Source organism: Herpailurus yagouaroundi, unplaced genomic scaffold (genome assembly GCF_014898765.1).
Source record: "Herpailurus yagouaroundi ecotype Mexico unplaced genomic scaffold, PumYag 222, whole genome shotgun sequence".
Lineage (NCBI taxonomy): Eukaryota > Metazoa > Chordata > Mammalia > Carnivora > Felidae > Herpailurus > Herpailurus yagouaroundi.
The window spans coordinates 16,352,684-16,369,892 of record NW_024412453.1 but is presented as its reverse complement, the minus strand read 5'-3'; the positions used below and the strand labels follow the sequence as shown (position 1 = coordinate 16,369,892).

General features: G+C 43.9%; 1 protein-coding gene and 1 non-coding gene across 3 annotated transcripts in view; both read right to left on the bottom strand.

Moving 5' to 3' along the window:
* ADCY9 (adenylate cyclase 9) overlaps positions 1–17,209 on the bottom strand; it is a 129,084-nt gene extending 111,875 nt beyond the window's left edge. The window contains exons 1-2 of one of the 2 annotated variants that reach the window (XM_040459181.1): positions 17,194–17,209; positions 15,181–16,915 (exon numbers count right to left, since the gene is read on the bottom strand). In XM_040459181.1, coding sequence (XP_040315115.1) covers positions 15,181–16,873 — 1,693 coding nt within the window. In that variant the 5' untranslated portion in view covers positions 16,874–16,915; positions 17,194–17,209. Of the gene's footprint in view, positions 1–15,180; positions 16,917–17,193 lie in introns of those variants that run through there. The other variant, XM_040459179.1, reaches the window with a different exon arrangement.
* On the bottom strand, positions 12,660–12,823 carry LOC121019833 (U1 spliceosomal RNA). Its single transcript, XR_005785791.1, has one exon. It is a non-coding gene; the product is annotated as a U1 spliceosomal RNA (small nuclear RNA).

The following is a 17,209-nucleotide window of genomic DNA, read 5'->3' as shown; positions in this document are numbered from 1 at the left end:
TGGATGAAGCTTAGAAAGGAGGATAGCTGTTTTAAAACAAAACTGTGTGAAACATTTATATTAAATTACCATTCAGCATCCAATCTCATCTAATTATGCCTTCCAGGAAAACTTATAAACATCAGTGAAAATAGAAAGACTTAATTTGGTCAAGGTATGTTATTAAATAATAAGAGATTTTTTTTAATCCTCTCAACTCATTTTCAAACAATCAGCCTATCAGTTTCAAAACAGAAGAGTTTTTCTATCAACTGATGAACGGACAAATACAATATGGTCTATCCACATGGTAGAATATTCCAGGACCATGAAAATGCTGACAAACACTAACACCTGCTACAGGGCTGCATATTGTAGAATTCATTCATACAGTATGCACACAATGAGCCAATCTACAGACACAGGAGGGAGAAGACTGGCTGCCAGGGGCCAGTGGGGTTTAGTGGAAGTGGGGAGTGAATGCTGAAGAGCATAGCGTTTCTTTTCAGGGTGATAAAAATGTTTTAAAATTGATTGTATTTAATGCATAGATCTGTGAATATACTAAGGATCACCGAATTATAGGCTTTAACCGAATAAATTGTATGGTATGTGAATTATATCTCAAGAAAAAAAAGCTGTTATTAAAAAAAGAAAAGAAAAACTTAAAATCATCCACTCTGGTTCACATTCCTCGTTCAGGAAAGTTCCACACACCACTGCAATGCTGCCGAAAGAAACAGAAACCTTAGTGCAAACTGGAATACCTCCAGGGGAGTATATGGAATTGGAAATTTAATAGCAACTAAATAAAGTAACATCATGACTGGGGCCATTAAAGCAAACATTTCCATGTGAACTTCAAATGGCAGAGGGACAAAGTTGGTATCTTAGAATCATCGGCTCTGAAAGTGCTCATGATCACAGTTTTCTTTGAAGAGCCAGAAAGAACACAGAGTTAATGAAGTTATTCCAGCCATGAAATGTATGTCAGAGACAAAAAAAAGAAATTTTCTGTTTGTATGGCCGTTGTAAGAGTTCTGACCTTCTGCAGTTACTTACACACTGAGTCAGTCACTTCAGTCCTAGAAAACATGTGACTCCAACAGGCTGTGAATAACACTTTCTCTAAGAGAAGCTACAGTTTCACAAGGTGGGTCTTTGTTGGGGTGAAATTCTCTCTCAGGTCGGATGACATATGTACCCAAGGACAACACTGTCTGTCAGGACAAAGTAGAGTGTTTTTCCTTTTCCAGTTTGTTTCACCAGCCACAGACATCACAGCAAATATTATATTACTTTCCGTGAGCTGCTTTGCTATTCTTAAGAAAGGATAAGAAAACCATTCAAAATCTTTTATAAATCCCTTATAATTAAATCTAGGGGTTTTCTTTTATCACTGGTGGCTTCGAATTTCTAATTACAAGGTCTAAGGTAGACATTTTCCAGGTACATTAATTTTTGGACTACTAGACTCATGTTATACAAGCAGTAAATATATAGGATTCTGGTGCACTAAATAAACAGTCAGCAGGTCAAGGAACTCACCATCAGGAGCAAGTGAGTCTTGTATTAATGGAATAATCAGTAAGAACATTATTAAATTCAATATTTGCGCTGTTCCACTAGTGGAAAAACTTGCCAAAACACTGAAGTTAATTTTATTGGCAACTAACCTTCCAATCTCTCTCCAAAATAACGTTCAAACAGGAATTAAAGCATATTTTTAAAAAATTTAATAACTTCACATTTTCTCCAAGCCATTTCAAAAGGGTTTCTCAAATTTTCACAATCAAGTGGGGTTCCTCTAATGATGATATTCTGCTTTCTGTTTGTTATATAAGTAATGTGATTCAAAAAAACCACATGTAAATTATACTCCTTAACTCAACTTTATATGTAAAGCAAGTAAAGAATCCTCTAGAAAATGAAGACTCTCACACCTGCCCTGCAATATAGCGGTTCTGTAAACCTGAGTTTCCATATGCTAGATTTGTCTAAATGAGGGCTCATAGTTTCAACGAATGGATGAAGAAGAAATGTCTTCGAATTAAGAATGAATACTATTTCCCAATCATGTGAGAAGCTGAGGTTCTCTGAGCGAATGGTGGGGTTCTAGTTCAAATTTCATGTTTGACAAATATGAGGAAACAGAACAAGAAAGTATTTAGTTAGTGGAGAAAAATATCTTAAGACGAAAAGTTAATTCCCCCCAATTTTAGACAGCTGATTCACAAAACAAAAATTAACATTAATGACCATAAGAAGCATTTTCTCATGGGGAAAAGAACTTAGTATGAAATTACAGAATACAATGCAATCCACACTTTGAATGTTAACACTCAATAGGGTAAAACTCACTGAACCAATGAGCAATAGACTATCTTACTTAAAATGTCAAAGCCTTAATGGTTTATTGTATTTTAATATCCATATACAAGAAAATAAATCACATGCATATGGGTTTTCTTCCTCTCTACAAACTAAATGGCAAAAAGCTGAAGTTAATATTTCCCAAACAATTCAAACATGAATATAAAATGATTCAAAAGCTGCTTTCAGTAGCACATTTTTCTGTGGAAGGAAAAAAAATGAATTTAATAGCATTACATAAAAATCCTGGAAATTATGCACAAAGACTGTCCTGGAGCTTTGCCAAAAGAAGGATATGGTGGTTTTTCATGTGCATACATGATAATCAAATAAGAATTATAAACAGCTACAGTATTATTAAAGATAAATACACTTCTTGAAATCTCCTAAAATGGAGCTTAAAAATGATTGCCTAAACTAAGCCATTGAACCCCACATTTCCTGGGCCCTAAACAAACACTGGGGTTTCAGTGACCTGAGTTCCTGCCCTACGGCCCAGCTGCCCTACCCAGCAGCCTTGCTGCCAGCACCCTGGAGCCCTCAGTCCTGAGGCTGTCTGCTCTCCCAGCACCCTGGGTCACATTCCCAGGCCCTGCCCTGTGCATGGGCAGCTCTCCCTCTGTCTCCTTGCCTAGGTCCTTTCAAGACTCTACCTGTGCCTCTATTTCATAAACCACTCAACCATTCCTTAAAAAGCAGTCACTGCCTTCCCTGTACATTCTGGTCTGTTCTGTGTGGATGTCTGGGGTTTCGCACACAAGGGAGTGCCCACATGCAGAGCGTAAGTAGTTATAGTTTTCATTCATTCATTCATTCATTCATTGTCAGTCAATAACAAATATTATTGAGCATCTACTATACACCAGGCTATGTTCCCAGGGCTAGGAATACAGCAGAAAATAAAACATCTCACGGTTCATGAGTTCGACCCCCGTGTCAGGCTCTGTGCTGACAGCTCAGAGCCTGGAGCTTGCTTCAGATTCTGTGTCTCCCTCTCTTTCTGCACCATCCCCTCGCACTCTCTCTCTGTCTCTCAAAAATAAATAAACATTTACAAAAAAAATTTTTTTAAAGAAAAAAAGATAAAACATGGGGAAAATCCTGCTCTCAACACATTCTAGTGGGATGAAAACAGATCATAAATAAATAAATAAATAAATAAATAAATAAATAAATAAATAAGTAAGTAAGTAAGTAAGTAAGTAAGTGAGTGAGTGAGTGAGTGAGTAAGCCAGTCAAATACACATAATGCAAGATAGGGGAATGGCAGGGCAGTAATTCCAGGAAGCACTATTCAGAACAAGGTTCCGGGGCGCCTGGGTGGCTCAGTTGGTTAAGTGTCGGACTTTGACTCAGGTCATGAGTTCATGGTTCATGAGTTCAAGCCCCTCATCAGGCTCTGTGTGGACAGCTCAGAGCCCAGAACCCGCTTTGGATTCTGTGTCTCCCTCTCTCTCTGCCCTCCCCTACTTGTGCTCTCTTTCTGTCAAAAATAAATAAACATTTTAAAAAACGTTTTTTAAAAGAACAAGGTTCCCATGAAGGGAATGCCTAGAGTTGGGCCTTCTGGAACCTTCTGGGCTGTGCTGGGGGCTGTGCTGGGGGCTGGAGCTTGCTGGAATGGGGGCACTCTTCAGTTTGCAAACAGTCTACCTTTTGGTTTAGGATTCCTTTATCTCTACTTATCCACATTCACAGGCACCTGATCCTCGACAGGCATTTACTGGGAGGATATACTACAAAGAAATGCTGCATTGGTATATAATTCTCAATTGTGAGAATGCAAATTAAAGCTTCCAAAGAGCTTGAGGCAGCACGAACCATTTCTTCTTCAGTGCTGTTTCTTCATATAAACACATATATACTATTACTTTTCTTTTCAAAAAAGGAGAGGGAAAACGTTAGCTCAGTCTGTCAGAATAAACCTGTAAGACACACGAATTAATGAGATTTCAGCACCTATAATTTCTCTACTCCTTAAAAATGTTACTAAATGTGTAAGAAAGCTATCAAAGACTACTGGATCGTACGAAAAGGACTCAGAGGCAACTTGAAGGGGCTCCCATGGGCCCAAGATGGGACAATTTGAGCATCAAAAATAATGATCTCTGCAACAGAGTGAAATATATCAAAAAAGCTACAACCGGGGCGCCTGGGTGGCGCAGTCGGTTAAGCGTCCGACTTCAGCCAGGTCACGATCTCACGATCTCACGGTCCGTGAGTTCGAGCCCCGCGTCAGGCTCTGGGCTGATGGCTCGGAGCCTGGAGCCTGTTTCCGATTCTGTGTCTCCCTCTCTCTCTGCCCCTCCCCCGTTCATGCTCTGTCTCTGTCTGTCCCATAAATAAATAAAAACGTTGAAAAAAAATTTTTTTAAAAAGCTACAACCTAAAAATGTATAGGGATTCTTGAAATAAGCCATTGGTCACCTTTGGAAGATGTTAAGAAACCAACTCAGTCTGAAAACTCCATCATGGGAAAGAAGGAAGCAAATAAAATATAAACCAGTAAACATACGCAGTTCCCATGATATGAAGATTTTGTGGCAGTTAAGATAACAACGTACATGGGAACACTGGGAACTGGGAAGGGCCACACAAAGGTACGGTTGTTTTTCTGCCGTTGCTCCCGCTAAGAAAATTGCCCCCACTTTCACCAGCTAACGTATGTAATCTCTGCTGAGCGTCACCAGGTGCCAAATACTTTTTTCAACATCATCGTCTCTGTCACTGCTCACCACAACCCTACCAAGTGGGCACTAGTGTTTTTCAATACAGCCCTTTGGGTCACAACACCGGCTCCACCACTTAGCAGCTCGTTCTAGCTGTGTGGCTACCCCACATTACTTCATCTCTCTGTGCTTCGGCTCCCTCACCCACACAACGGAAATGTAAGTGTCCGGACTTCTCAGCCCCATTCGTAACTCGATAAGTAAGTCCAGTGTATATCTGCTCAGGTGATAATTTGATTAACGTCTACTTTCCCTTTTAGGCTGTGTGCCCGGAGAGAGCAGAGGGCTCTATCTGCAGAACCTGGTCCAGGAACTCAATTGATATTTACTGAATAACTACATGAGTTTATACTAGAATATGGGAGACCTGAATAACCTCCAGTTCAAACTTCAGCCAGTATCTCCAGAGTCACACAGCTGAAGATTTCCCCATAATTCCTCAACTATCAAGGGCCACATCATCTTAAGTACCCTTAAACTCTGGGGACCAGAAGCAGCCCAAGAACAACACTGCCTGAACGCCCTGGGGTTTTCAGTAACGAAGTTGCCAAACTTGGCAGCTACAGTTTAACGAGGGCAAGCTATCAGTGTTTTGTATTTTGGACACTTGCCCTTTTGAATTCAAGAAACCGACACAATCCCAGTCCCTCGTGTGTTTTGGGTTTCAGTACCAAATTATACAAGATGTGCACCAAACAGAGTGTAGGAAAAAAGAAACACCCTTGAGTACAGTATAAAATGTGACTCACGCAGGCAGAGGAGTTGGTTATCATTTCCTGAACGGTTGTTGTGATTGTGTGAGAGTCACTGTGCTAACAAGTGCTTTCCTTGAATCAGTTCCTTTGATTCTCCCAATAACCCTCCGACAGAGGTAGCAGCATTCCTGCAAATTGGGAGTCCCTACATAGCTTGCCCAAAGTTCCTCAGTTCAGAAATCACAAAACTGAGAACTGAATGCAAAAAGGTCAGAAACCAAAATCTACACAGTCACCCAGTACACTATACTGCCAAAGGGTAAGGAAGCCCCACAAAAAAAGCTGAAAGACCAAAAACAAAGTCGATGGTCTTCATTGTGAGCCCTAAAATACCAGCAACAAAAATGTGTCAGAGTCACAGAGGATTTTTTTGAGAAAAACATCAAGGTATGAACTAAAGTCATTTGGTCCTCTCACAATAAACGTGCCACGTTTACCACAATTCCAGTCTGAGTGGTTGCACATGCATGAGAACACGTGTTTGGGTAGCACGTACAAAATCCTCAGGTTTCCTATCTTACAGCTTAGGGAAGCAGTTCCCAAAGTGTTTCTGCACACCCCCAGAGGTCTCTGAAACCTTTGCAGGGCATCTGTGGGGTCAAAACTATTCCCATAACAAAACCAGTACTTCATTTGCCTTTTTCAGTGTTGGCACTGTCACCGATGGCACAAAAGCAATTGTGGGTGAAACCGTGGGGACTCAAGGCAGCCGTGCCAGACCGTGCATGGTGCCAGTGTGTTCTTTACTACCACGCACTCGAACAAGGGGGGAAAAAATACTCGGTTTCACCTAAGAAGGTCCTTTGATGATGCAGTAAAAATGCAGAATTGTGTTAAATCTCAACCTTGCAGAAGTGACAAAACGGGACGCACGGCCACAGCACTGCACACCGCGGCACACACAAGTGCAACGGCGTCAAGAAGGGCACCCTGCAGCTGCCTGGGCTGCTTTTTGGATGGAACATCATTTCTAGTTGACCTACAAACTGTGTATCTAGCAGTGTATCTGTGTATCTAGACTAGTGTATCTAGCAGACTGTTCCTGAAAAATGAACAAAATGAGTCTGTCGCTTCAAGGAAAACAGCTGACAGTATTTGCTGCTGGTGACAAAATTCAAACTTTCAAGTGAAAATGAGGACTAGAAAGCTCCTCTCTGACACTGGGAAGTCAGCACCTTCCCGTATTTAAAGACTTTGCCTAGGCCAACATTTGGAAGACGTGAGTAACTCAAGAAACCAATATTTTCCAAATGACCAATGCATTATGTTACAAAATCATATCTGGGTAAATATTCATTCCAAAATAAGTGGGGTCTCGGGGCACCTGGCTAGCTCAGTCAGTAGAACGTGTGACTCTCAATCTCAGGGTCGTGAGGTCAAGCCCCACGTTGCGTGTAGGGCCTACTTAAAAAAGAAAAAAGAGGGGCGCCTGGGTGGTTCAGTCGGTTGAGCGTCCAACTTCAGCTCAGGTCACAATCTCGCAGTCCGTGAGTTCGAGCCCCGCGTCGGGCTCTGGGCTGATGGCTCGGAGCCTGGAGCCGGACGCCCAACACCGGACACCAAATCGCACAGCCCCTCCCCCGTTCATACTCTGTCTCTGTGTCACAAATAAATAAACGTAAAAAAAAAAAAAAAAGAAAAAAAAAATGAGGTGTTAAGAGCACACCAAAAACCTGACCAATAGGATTTCAGATTCCATTTTGTAACTAACCTTTAAGATACAACCACTTATTGGGTGTTGGTGCAGAGTCAAAGAAAAATATCCACAATTACCTAAAAAGGCTATTAAAATCTTCCTCTGTTACCCAAATAGGTATCTCCGTGAAGTCAGACTTTCTACACTTTCTCCAACTTACTGCAAACCAATGCTAAAGTAGTTAAGAAAATCCAGCTGACACACTTAAAAATGGTTAAACTGGTAAATTTTTAATGTGTATTTTAACAGTTTTTTTTACGTCAGCAGTTTCTTATTAACCTGGGCATTTCCTTTTCTTTTTAATTTTTTTTAATGTTTATTTATTTTTGAGACAGAGACAGACCATGAACAGGGGAGGGGCAGATAGAGAGGGAGACACAGAATCTGAAGCAGGCTCCAGGCTCCGAGCTGTCAGCACAGAGCCTGACGTGGGGCTTGAACTCACGGACCGTGAGACCATGGCCTGAACCAAAGTCGGATGCTTAACATACTGAGCCACCCAGGCGCCCCTAACCTAGACATTTCTTAATGGCAAAAATGTAAAACTACCACTCTTCTCACCAAATTTCTCTGACTTTGAAAATATAGTTAAATTGTTGGATCACTATAATGTATGTCCCAAAGTAAAAAAACACGGTACGTGAACTATACTGAAATTTAAAATAAAATTTTTTAATAGTTCTATTTTTGAACATGTAATTTTTTTTTAAGTTTACTTATTTAGAGAGAGACAGAGTAGGACGAGAGTCACTATGCCTATGCTAACAAGTCCTTTCCTTGAATTGCTCAGAGGGCAGAGAGAGGACAAAGGGAGAATCCCAAGCAGGTTCCCCGCATTCAGTGCACAGAGCCCAACATGTGGCTCAAACTCGCAAAACCATGAGAACACAACGTAAACCACAATCAAGAGTCAAACACTTAACCGAATGAGCCACCCAGGAGACCTGAACTACAACTGGTTTTATAAAAATGTTATTTATATTAACATACGATGGGTATAATGGATTACTGTTTTGAATTAAGGGAAGATTCTCTTAAACATCTCAGTTTGTTTCAATTTCTAATATGATAAATATCAATAAGGCACATAAACAAGCCCTCTTTAGTTTCTACAGTAATTTTTAAGGTTGTAGAGGGGTCCTGCAACCAAACGATGGGCTGACAGAGAGGCTCATAAGGTGGTTACAGCAGATCCTGCTCATCGCAGTCCCAGAACCCACCCCCCTAGCAAAGCTGCTCCTGTCCCTCACTCCCTTTCAGGTTCTGCTACTGCCACTATCAGCACCAGTCTTTGGGGGACTGACCTTCCAGCCTATTCTAAGGACATAAGCACTCTCCTTACCTCAGCAGAGCATGCGGGGCATTCTCTTACGAGCATAATACAGCAAATGTTGGAGAAAACAACAAAAACCTGATTTACAAGACCAACCAAGTTTTACAAAGTACAATTTCGCTAAAGCTGACCCAAGGCTGGCCACAGGTTGGCTTGGCTGGTACAGTCTACCAGGGCGTGAATAAGACTGGACGAATGTCCTGGCCTTATCCAGCCTTCCTAGGGGAAGACCACCCTTGCCCTTGGCCCATTCCTCTGTCTGTGGTAGTCCCAGTGAATCTGGGAGGCACTCGGTTCCCTCACCTCCTGCATTAACATCTTAGCCTGGCCAGTCTAGAACTCACGTGGCAGTGCCCTTCCTTTTTGAAAAATTCTCACCTCCTTATAAAATTCCCTCCAAGGATGCTAGTTCCTGCTGGGGAAGAAAGGTCTTTAAGTGTCTCCTACGCAAAGTACAAATGATGCCATGCGTCACATGGATGAGGAGCCTCTCAGTCTGGCTCTTTTCATGGTCAGCAGACTCTTATCACCACCAGGAGAGGGGACCTGTGGAATTCTAATGATTAATGATCACTGTCTTATAAAAATCCCAACAGAAATACTGATACTGAACTCACCAACCAAAAGAGGAAAATTTAGGCACATGCACACATGATAGGAAATTCACTGTTTTCTTTCACTGCTGTAATTATTCTTCCACAGAAAAATACATAGGTGACCTTGACCAGTAGGTAGAAACACAATCATTATTTGAACCAGGCTGGCTAGTAGAGAACTCTGAAGTTTCTTCACTTACGCTATTTGCTTGTTTTTAATTTTCCCCTTAGTTAATTCTATCTGAAAAGATTACCTTCCTTCCTTCTTCATTCCACCTACCATTCACCACACCATAACCTTAACTTTCTTTGCCAAAGGCTAATTCTGTTCAAAAGCTGGTCCTCAGAATTAACAGCTGTGTGCTCTTTGCTGGAATGCACAAAATTTGGCCTGAAGGAGCCTGAATAAATTGTCACCGGGGGCTGCCTGAGCATCAACTCCACAAGTGTTGGTTGCCTCCAACCCTGGATGTCAAGCCAAATTTTCTGCTCCATCTTATCTCTGCCACTTGCTATCCAAGAGCCTATGGTTCAACACGCACAAGACAGCCCGCTCTAGGGTGCAGGTGAGCACAGGCTTTCTCGTGGACGTGACTTAAGAGAAGGCACTGAGCTGTCAGCTCCAGGCTAGCTCTACAAGTGGCAAGGGTGCGAGCTGAGGTGGGAACAAGCTGTCCAAGCTGTCAGGCAAAACAAGCAGTGCACCTGAGCAAGCAAACTGCACCTAAAACTGGCACCTGGCTCTTACATGCCAGTGGGCAGGGAGCTAGGGGCCCAGACTGCCAGTTTGGGCTAGCCGTGGGCAAAGGCTAAAAGCAGAGTGCCTCAGCGCCACCCCTCCCCCATCAATTTGAGGAATGGCCCCAGCAGGAGGCCAGACAAGAACTCTTCGAAGTGCTACCTATTAGCACTTGGGGAAGGTCTTGGTCACTGGCGCCAGTGGGGAATTATCTGCTTGAATGCTCATCAACAGATCTCTCCCCCAGCTGCTCCATGAGCCTCAAAAGTTGGCTTGGGAGGAAAGTCTTGTTTTATTTCTGCATCTAACAACGTGAAAGCTACCGGACACTCCCTTTGTAAAAACATGATCTGTCAATCTAGAGGACTGAGCGCCCTGTTTTATCTTCCTAATATTTAAGAAGGGAAAATTAGACATTGTAGACATCTTCTGACAGTTTCACCTTCTATATTTATGATTCTCTATGACAGGAAAAAACAGCAGTTCCAGATAATCAATCCTCCTCATTCTTTTGGCTCGTGGCCCTCGGCAGAACAGAACAGCCAGCACCCCTTTGGGCCCAGTAGTTTGTCCCAGATGGTGTGAAAGGATGCATCTTCCTGTCACTTTGTACCACACTATTTCATCTTGTCTTTAATAATAACTGTCTCTCACTTTTTGGATCATTTCCAAAATCCTATCTTTCAACCTTCTCTCTCAGTGACTGGCCACCCTGTCTAAAAGTACACACACACACACACACACACACACTCCATATCCTCCTTTTCGCTTTATGTGTTTTCCTTAAAACTTAACACGAAAGAAATGTTTTACTTATTTGCTTACTGTCTGACTGCCCCGTTAGAACAGAAGCACCAGGAGGGCAGGAATTTTTGTCTGTTTTGTTCACTGCTGTATCCCCAGCACCTAGAACTGTGCCCAGCACAAAATAACTTATTTGCTGAATGAATGAACATGCCAGGGATTCCTGGCCTGTTTCATATTCTACAACTCAATTTTTCATTCTCCATTCATTCCACAGAAACTTCAAAGGTCTCACTCATTTCTGACTCCAAACAGTCCCCAGGTCAACTCCAAAAACCTGAAACGCCACTTCCCATTCAAATAATCCAGACTCTTGGGGCGCCTGGGTGGCGCAGTCGGTTAAGCGTCCGACTTCAGCCAGGTCACGATCTCACGGTCCGGGAGTTCGAGCCCCGCGTCAGGCTCTGGGCTGATGGCTCAGAGCCTGGAGCCTGTTTCCGATTCTGTGTCTCCCTCTCTCTCTGCCCCTCCCCCGTTCATGCTCTGTCTCTCTCTGTCCCAAAAATAAATAAAAACGTTGAAAAAAAAATTAAAAAAAAAAAAACAAACAAATAATCCAGACTCTCATCTCCTAAATTGTCTGTTTAAAATGTTCTACCAAGTTCATCCTATCACTGAACATATCTGTTCACCACCTCCACTGCCACTATCGCTACCTTGGTTAAGGCTACTATCCACCCTGACTGGGACTTACTGAAACAACGCCCTAATCTCCCATCTCATACCTTCCAACCTACATTCCCTAGAACTGAAGGAGTAAGCTTTCTAAACTTGCAAATTAGATCACCTAAACCTCCTACCTAAAGCCTATCAGTGGCTCCCCTTGACCTACAGGATCTTATACACACTCCTTCCCATGTGACCCAAAGCCTTCCTTGTCCTAACGAACTACTGTACTTACAAATGCTCAACCCACCAAGAAACACAATCCTAAGCCTTCGCCCATGCCACTCCCACTCCACCGAATGTTCTTTTATCCACCTGGAGAGCCACCGCTCAGTCTCAAGCCCCACCTCAGTAAGTACACCTCCATGTAGTGCACACTCTATATTTAGAACTGTAAGCTTCCTGAGGTCAGGAACTATCGTGACTTCATCTGTGCATCCACAGCATGGGACATAAGAGCATAAAGAGTTTCAAGGAGTGGATATGCAGAAATAATCAAAGTCCACCCTTCCACAAACCCTTTCAGATAAATTACAGACCAGTAGCTACTTTTCACACTGCTAGTTTTGGAGTGTTCCATTCACCAATGTTCATTTCTACAGAGTCCTCTACTGGGTATTTTTAACCCCATTATAAAAACAGGGGAGCAGAGATAAAGGTTAATGCCCAACATTGTAGAGAAAATATCTGCCACAAACTACAAGACAGGCTAAAAGAAATTGTATTTGGGGTGCCTGGATGGCTCAGTCGGTTAAGCATCTGACTTTGGCTCAGGTCATGATCTCTCGGCTCACAGGTTCAAGTCCCACCTCGGGCTCTGTGCTCAGAGCCTGGAGCCTGCTTCAAGTGCTGTGTCTCCCCCTCTCTCTGCTCCTCCCCCATTCATGCTCTATGTCTCTCTCTGTCTCTCAAAAATAAATAAAAGTAAAATAAATAAATAAATAAATAAATAAGAAATTGTATTTTATTTATTTTATTTTGTTTAAAAATAGAGGAGAGCATGAACGCAGTCCCTCACTACCACAAATTATGCAGTCAAGTTTCCCACATTTGCGGAAATCGAAGGGGTCAGCACATCCGGAGTGCAATGGGTAAATCTCATCCTGGAAAAACCAACTTCATGATCATGGTATCTCCCCTGTCAGCTAAGTATAGAAATTTTAAATATATAACTTTAACCTCATATATAAAAAAGGTTTTCTACAAACTGTGCTATCTTCTCAATTTAGCACATTTGTACAATGACAGGAGAACACTGCAGCTTCAAAAACAGACAGGAAGTTGTGTAGACATCCTATATTACTGGAGTCCTGTCCACAAAGGTTTCCAAAATGAGCTGAATAAAACAAAAATCATGGTCTCAGGGAAACAGTTAGAGGAGGGAATACCATATGAAAATATCACTGTTTTAACTAAGCCTTCCATCTTTCCCTACCTCCCATCCAGGAGTAAAACTTTTCCCTATCAGTGTACAGAAATTGAAAGAAAAAACTTAATTTACCAAATTTACACTATTTGAAGTTAAAAAAATTCAAGAAACCCATTCTACCATTTTTTGAGATCCTTGACTTATAAATTGAAAATAAAATTACCCATAAATTAACAAAAATGAGTACTGCCAAAAAGTCAAAGACTTGGCGGCTTCCAGACATACTTAATGATGACATCTGTTTTTATTTTTGATATTTAAGTAATAACACTGTTCAAACTACCACTTACAAAACTGCTATCGTTTTCATAATGTTGTACAGCACAACTCCATTCCCTGGAATCTGTCCCACAGCCCCTGAGGACAGAGCCTGCAACACTCAGACCCTAAAGATGTCCAAGTGTCGAGCAGGGATTACATCCACACCGCACTCCACTGGCATCTTTAGACTCTGAGAGCAGGAATCCCTCTCCTACAGGGAAAGACAACTGCCGTGGCAGAATCTCTCAGGTAAACTGTGAAAAGTAGGGTCTAATCTCATCAGTGCAGGTAGCATTGAGAGCTCTCTAGACAAGAGGGAATCATCAGGTGAAAATATTTCTCTAATATACCGATAAATTCTTCAACTCCTACAAAATTAATAGAATAAAGAAAAGTCAGAAGGATAAAGCACTCTTGCCAGTTTACAAGGGAATGACATGGAGAACTCTAATCACAAGCAGAGAAAGAAAACCACCTACTGTCTCTGATTGACACTATTGCTTCTCCCATCTCTGACTTGAGCTGTTACATCTCCCAAGGACTCTTTCCTGGAGCTTTTTACTGCATGATCACACAACGTGTGGGCATCACAACACAAGAAGCTTTACACATACTTCCAAAATACAGGTTCTCCACAGCCCAGAGATCTTAGTAAAACATAAAGACTGTTTAAAAAAGGGAGGTGGGGGCGCCTGGGTGGCTCAGTCAGCTAAGCGTCCGACTTCAGCTCAGGTCACGATCTCGCGGTCCTTGAGTTCGAGCCCCGTGTCAGGCTCTGTGCTGACCGCTCAGAGCCTGGAGCCTGTTTCAGATTCTGTGTCTCCCTCTCTCTCTGACCCTCCCCCGTTCATGCTCTGTCTCTCTCTGTCTCAAAAATAAATAAACGTTAAAAAAAATTTTTTTTAAATAAAATTAAACTAAAAAATAAAATAAAATAAAATAAATAAATAAATAAAAAAGGGAGGTGGATGTGGGAGTTAGGTGTTTCGAATCCTCACTTTCGGTCCCACTTGCTTATAAATCACTTCCCAGGTGTAAACAAATTTTTTGTCCTATGTGAAGATAATAAAAATTAAAAAGCCCATTGAAAATAACAAGAATAACAGTACAAGCTTCAGACAGAGACAGGGACCAGGTACAAATCGGGAGGGGTTGGGGATGGCAGGGTTCTAAACACTGCTCTGGGCGTATTTCTAAAATGCTGTGGTCTATATGGTAAGACAAACACCATGATCAAAATGAAAGTTGAAGGCTGAAAATACATTTTTTAAAATGAGACTAAGGCAAAAGCAGTGTGCACTTGGGGGGGTATATAATTCTATCTAATTCTCAAGAGGCATGCAGGGCTAGGCCAACTTCCTTATTCCAGCAAAGTGAGGCCTCAAGGCGAGAAAGGTTTTATTCTTCACATCTTACACGTTTTGAAGGGACTGGGAGGCAATCAATGAACATAGACAATCTATTAAAGTACTTCCAAGTTCGGTCTGCTGAAGGGCTCCGAGAGCCTCTTACACTCATAGGACCTGCCCGCACAATTTCAGAAACAGTAACAGCTGACTGGCAGGATACCCATTTCCAAAGTTGTCCTTCCTCCTAAAGGTCTCATCTAGGTCAGCACTGCCACAGTGTGAACAGATCTGTGATATTTGACTCACCAGAAGAAAAGTCTCACCAGCCCTGAGATGCCCCCATGGTGAGGTGTCCTGAGACAACTGATCTGCCTCCAGATACTGACACTAGAAAAAGATTGTTTGGTTTTTATTTTCCCCAACACAAACAGGACCGGGGAGGAAGAGGACAAGGGAAAGAAATGCACATACCTTTCAACTGATCAGCAACAACGCTCTGGCCAAGCCGTTCAGTCACTCTCCCGTCTTCCATTTCGTACCGATCATCTAGGTATTTTGCAGTGGCCTCAGAAATGTGAACCTTGCCAGCAACTCCCAGCTGCTCCATGAGATTGGCCAAGTTCACATCATTGGACCACACATCGAATTTGAACCTCCTCATGCCCAAAATGCCACACAAGACGGTCCCCGTGTGAACCCCGACACGCATGTTCACCATCTCTTTCTTCTCCTGGCAGAACTGCTCGATGGCTCTGATCATGCCCAAGCCCATCTCAATGCAGCAGTAGGCATGGTCAGCCCGGGGCTCTGGACACCCTGCCACGCAATAGTAGCAGTCTCCCAGGGTGCTGATTTTCTCACACTTGGTCTCTTCACACAACCGGTCAAAGCGACCGAAGAGATCGTTGAGGAGACCCACCAGGGCGTGAGCGGACTTATTGGCACTCATCTTGGTGAAGCCCACGATATCTGCAAATAAAATACTGACTTCATCGATCTGCTGCATTTTAAAAGGGCGGAACGCTATAGGGGCTTTCTGTATGGAAGACTTTTTCTTCCTGTTCTTGGGGCTGGAGGTGGCATGCCTTTTGACAGAATTCTCGCTCTCCTCATCCCCCTGTTTCATCAAGTCATCAGCTATGATTCTTGGCATCACAGAATGAATCATCCTCTCTTTCAGGGCTTTTTCCACTTCCAGATCCTTTCCGTGCATAATTGACTGTCCCACCTTGAGAAAGGTGCTCCTGGATCTCACCTGGGACATGATAAAGAGGTGGATCCCAATGGCGTGAATGCAGACGTGGAGCAGGGCTCTGCTCAGCAGCTCCCAGTGTGGGGCCCCTGCTTCAGGTGGGGGAAAGCAGTCTTTGTCTCGGAAGTGATAGCCAAAGGTCTCAAAGAGAACAGAATAGGCCACTCCCAAACACAAGCTCAAGTACAAAGGTAAGTGCATGACGGTGTAGAGCAAAAAGAGCACTTCGATGCACATGGAAAAGCTCCCCACTTGAGACAAACAAGTGTCTGTGGGCTTGGTGGCGAGGGTGTGATTGGAGCTGTCAACACGTCCTGAGAGAGGCGTCAGAACCTGAAACTGGGCAGCCAGGGTCAGGGCAAACACCAGGAGGGTGAGAACCAGAGAGGTCCACACGTAATGCCGGGCATACACCTTGGTGAAGGTAAACAGAAAAAAGCCCCCACACACGACGAGGAAGCACAGAGCAGGGGCTACCATGACAATCAGTCGAGACCGCATGTGGACCCCAAAATAGATGCTCCACAGAAGGCAGGCGAAGCCGATGTAGAAGAGCGCATACCGGAAGCGGCGCTGGGTCTGCGGGAAGCAGCGCTCCATGCAAGCCTCCTCCAGGTTCACCGAGTCGAACTTGGGGTCCCACCACCGGCTGGAGGCCCTCTCGAACAGCTGGGGCAGCTTCTTCTGCCTGCGCAGGCGGCCTCCAGCGCCCACTCTCCGGGGGACGCCCGCCGAGTCCCCAGAGCTGCTACAGCTGGAGGAGATGCTGTACTTGCAGTGCTTGGGGTGGCTGTTGGAGGACAGCTGCTTGGGGTTGATTTTGACCCTCACGCTGTTGCTGTCTCCGCTGGAGTCACAGCTCACCTCCGTGCTGTGGTGCTGCAGCAGCTGCTGGTGGGGCGGGGAAGCCATGTTGCCGAGCGCTCAGGACCTTCCCGGCCGGGGTCACTGGTACCTGTCGGCGAGACGACCAGAGTTACACCGGCATTTATCCCTACACAGGCGCACACTCCCCTGAAGGCCACGAGCTCTGCCAGCGTGCTCGGTGGTGGCCCCGGCGGTCTCCTCGGAGAGGCACCATATGCTCACAAAAACTGCGGCTAACGTCTAACCGGGGCTCGCACCGTCCCGCCCCGAGGCCGCCCGCAACACTCGGGGACGACCCGGCAGCCCCGGACGGGCGGGGCGGCGGCGCCCCCCGAGCCCCCCGCGCCGCCCGCCCCGCGCACTCGCCTGCTCCGACCGCCG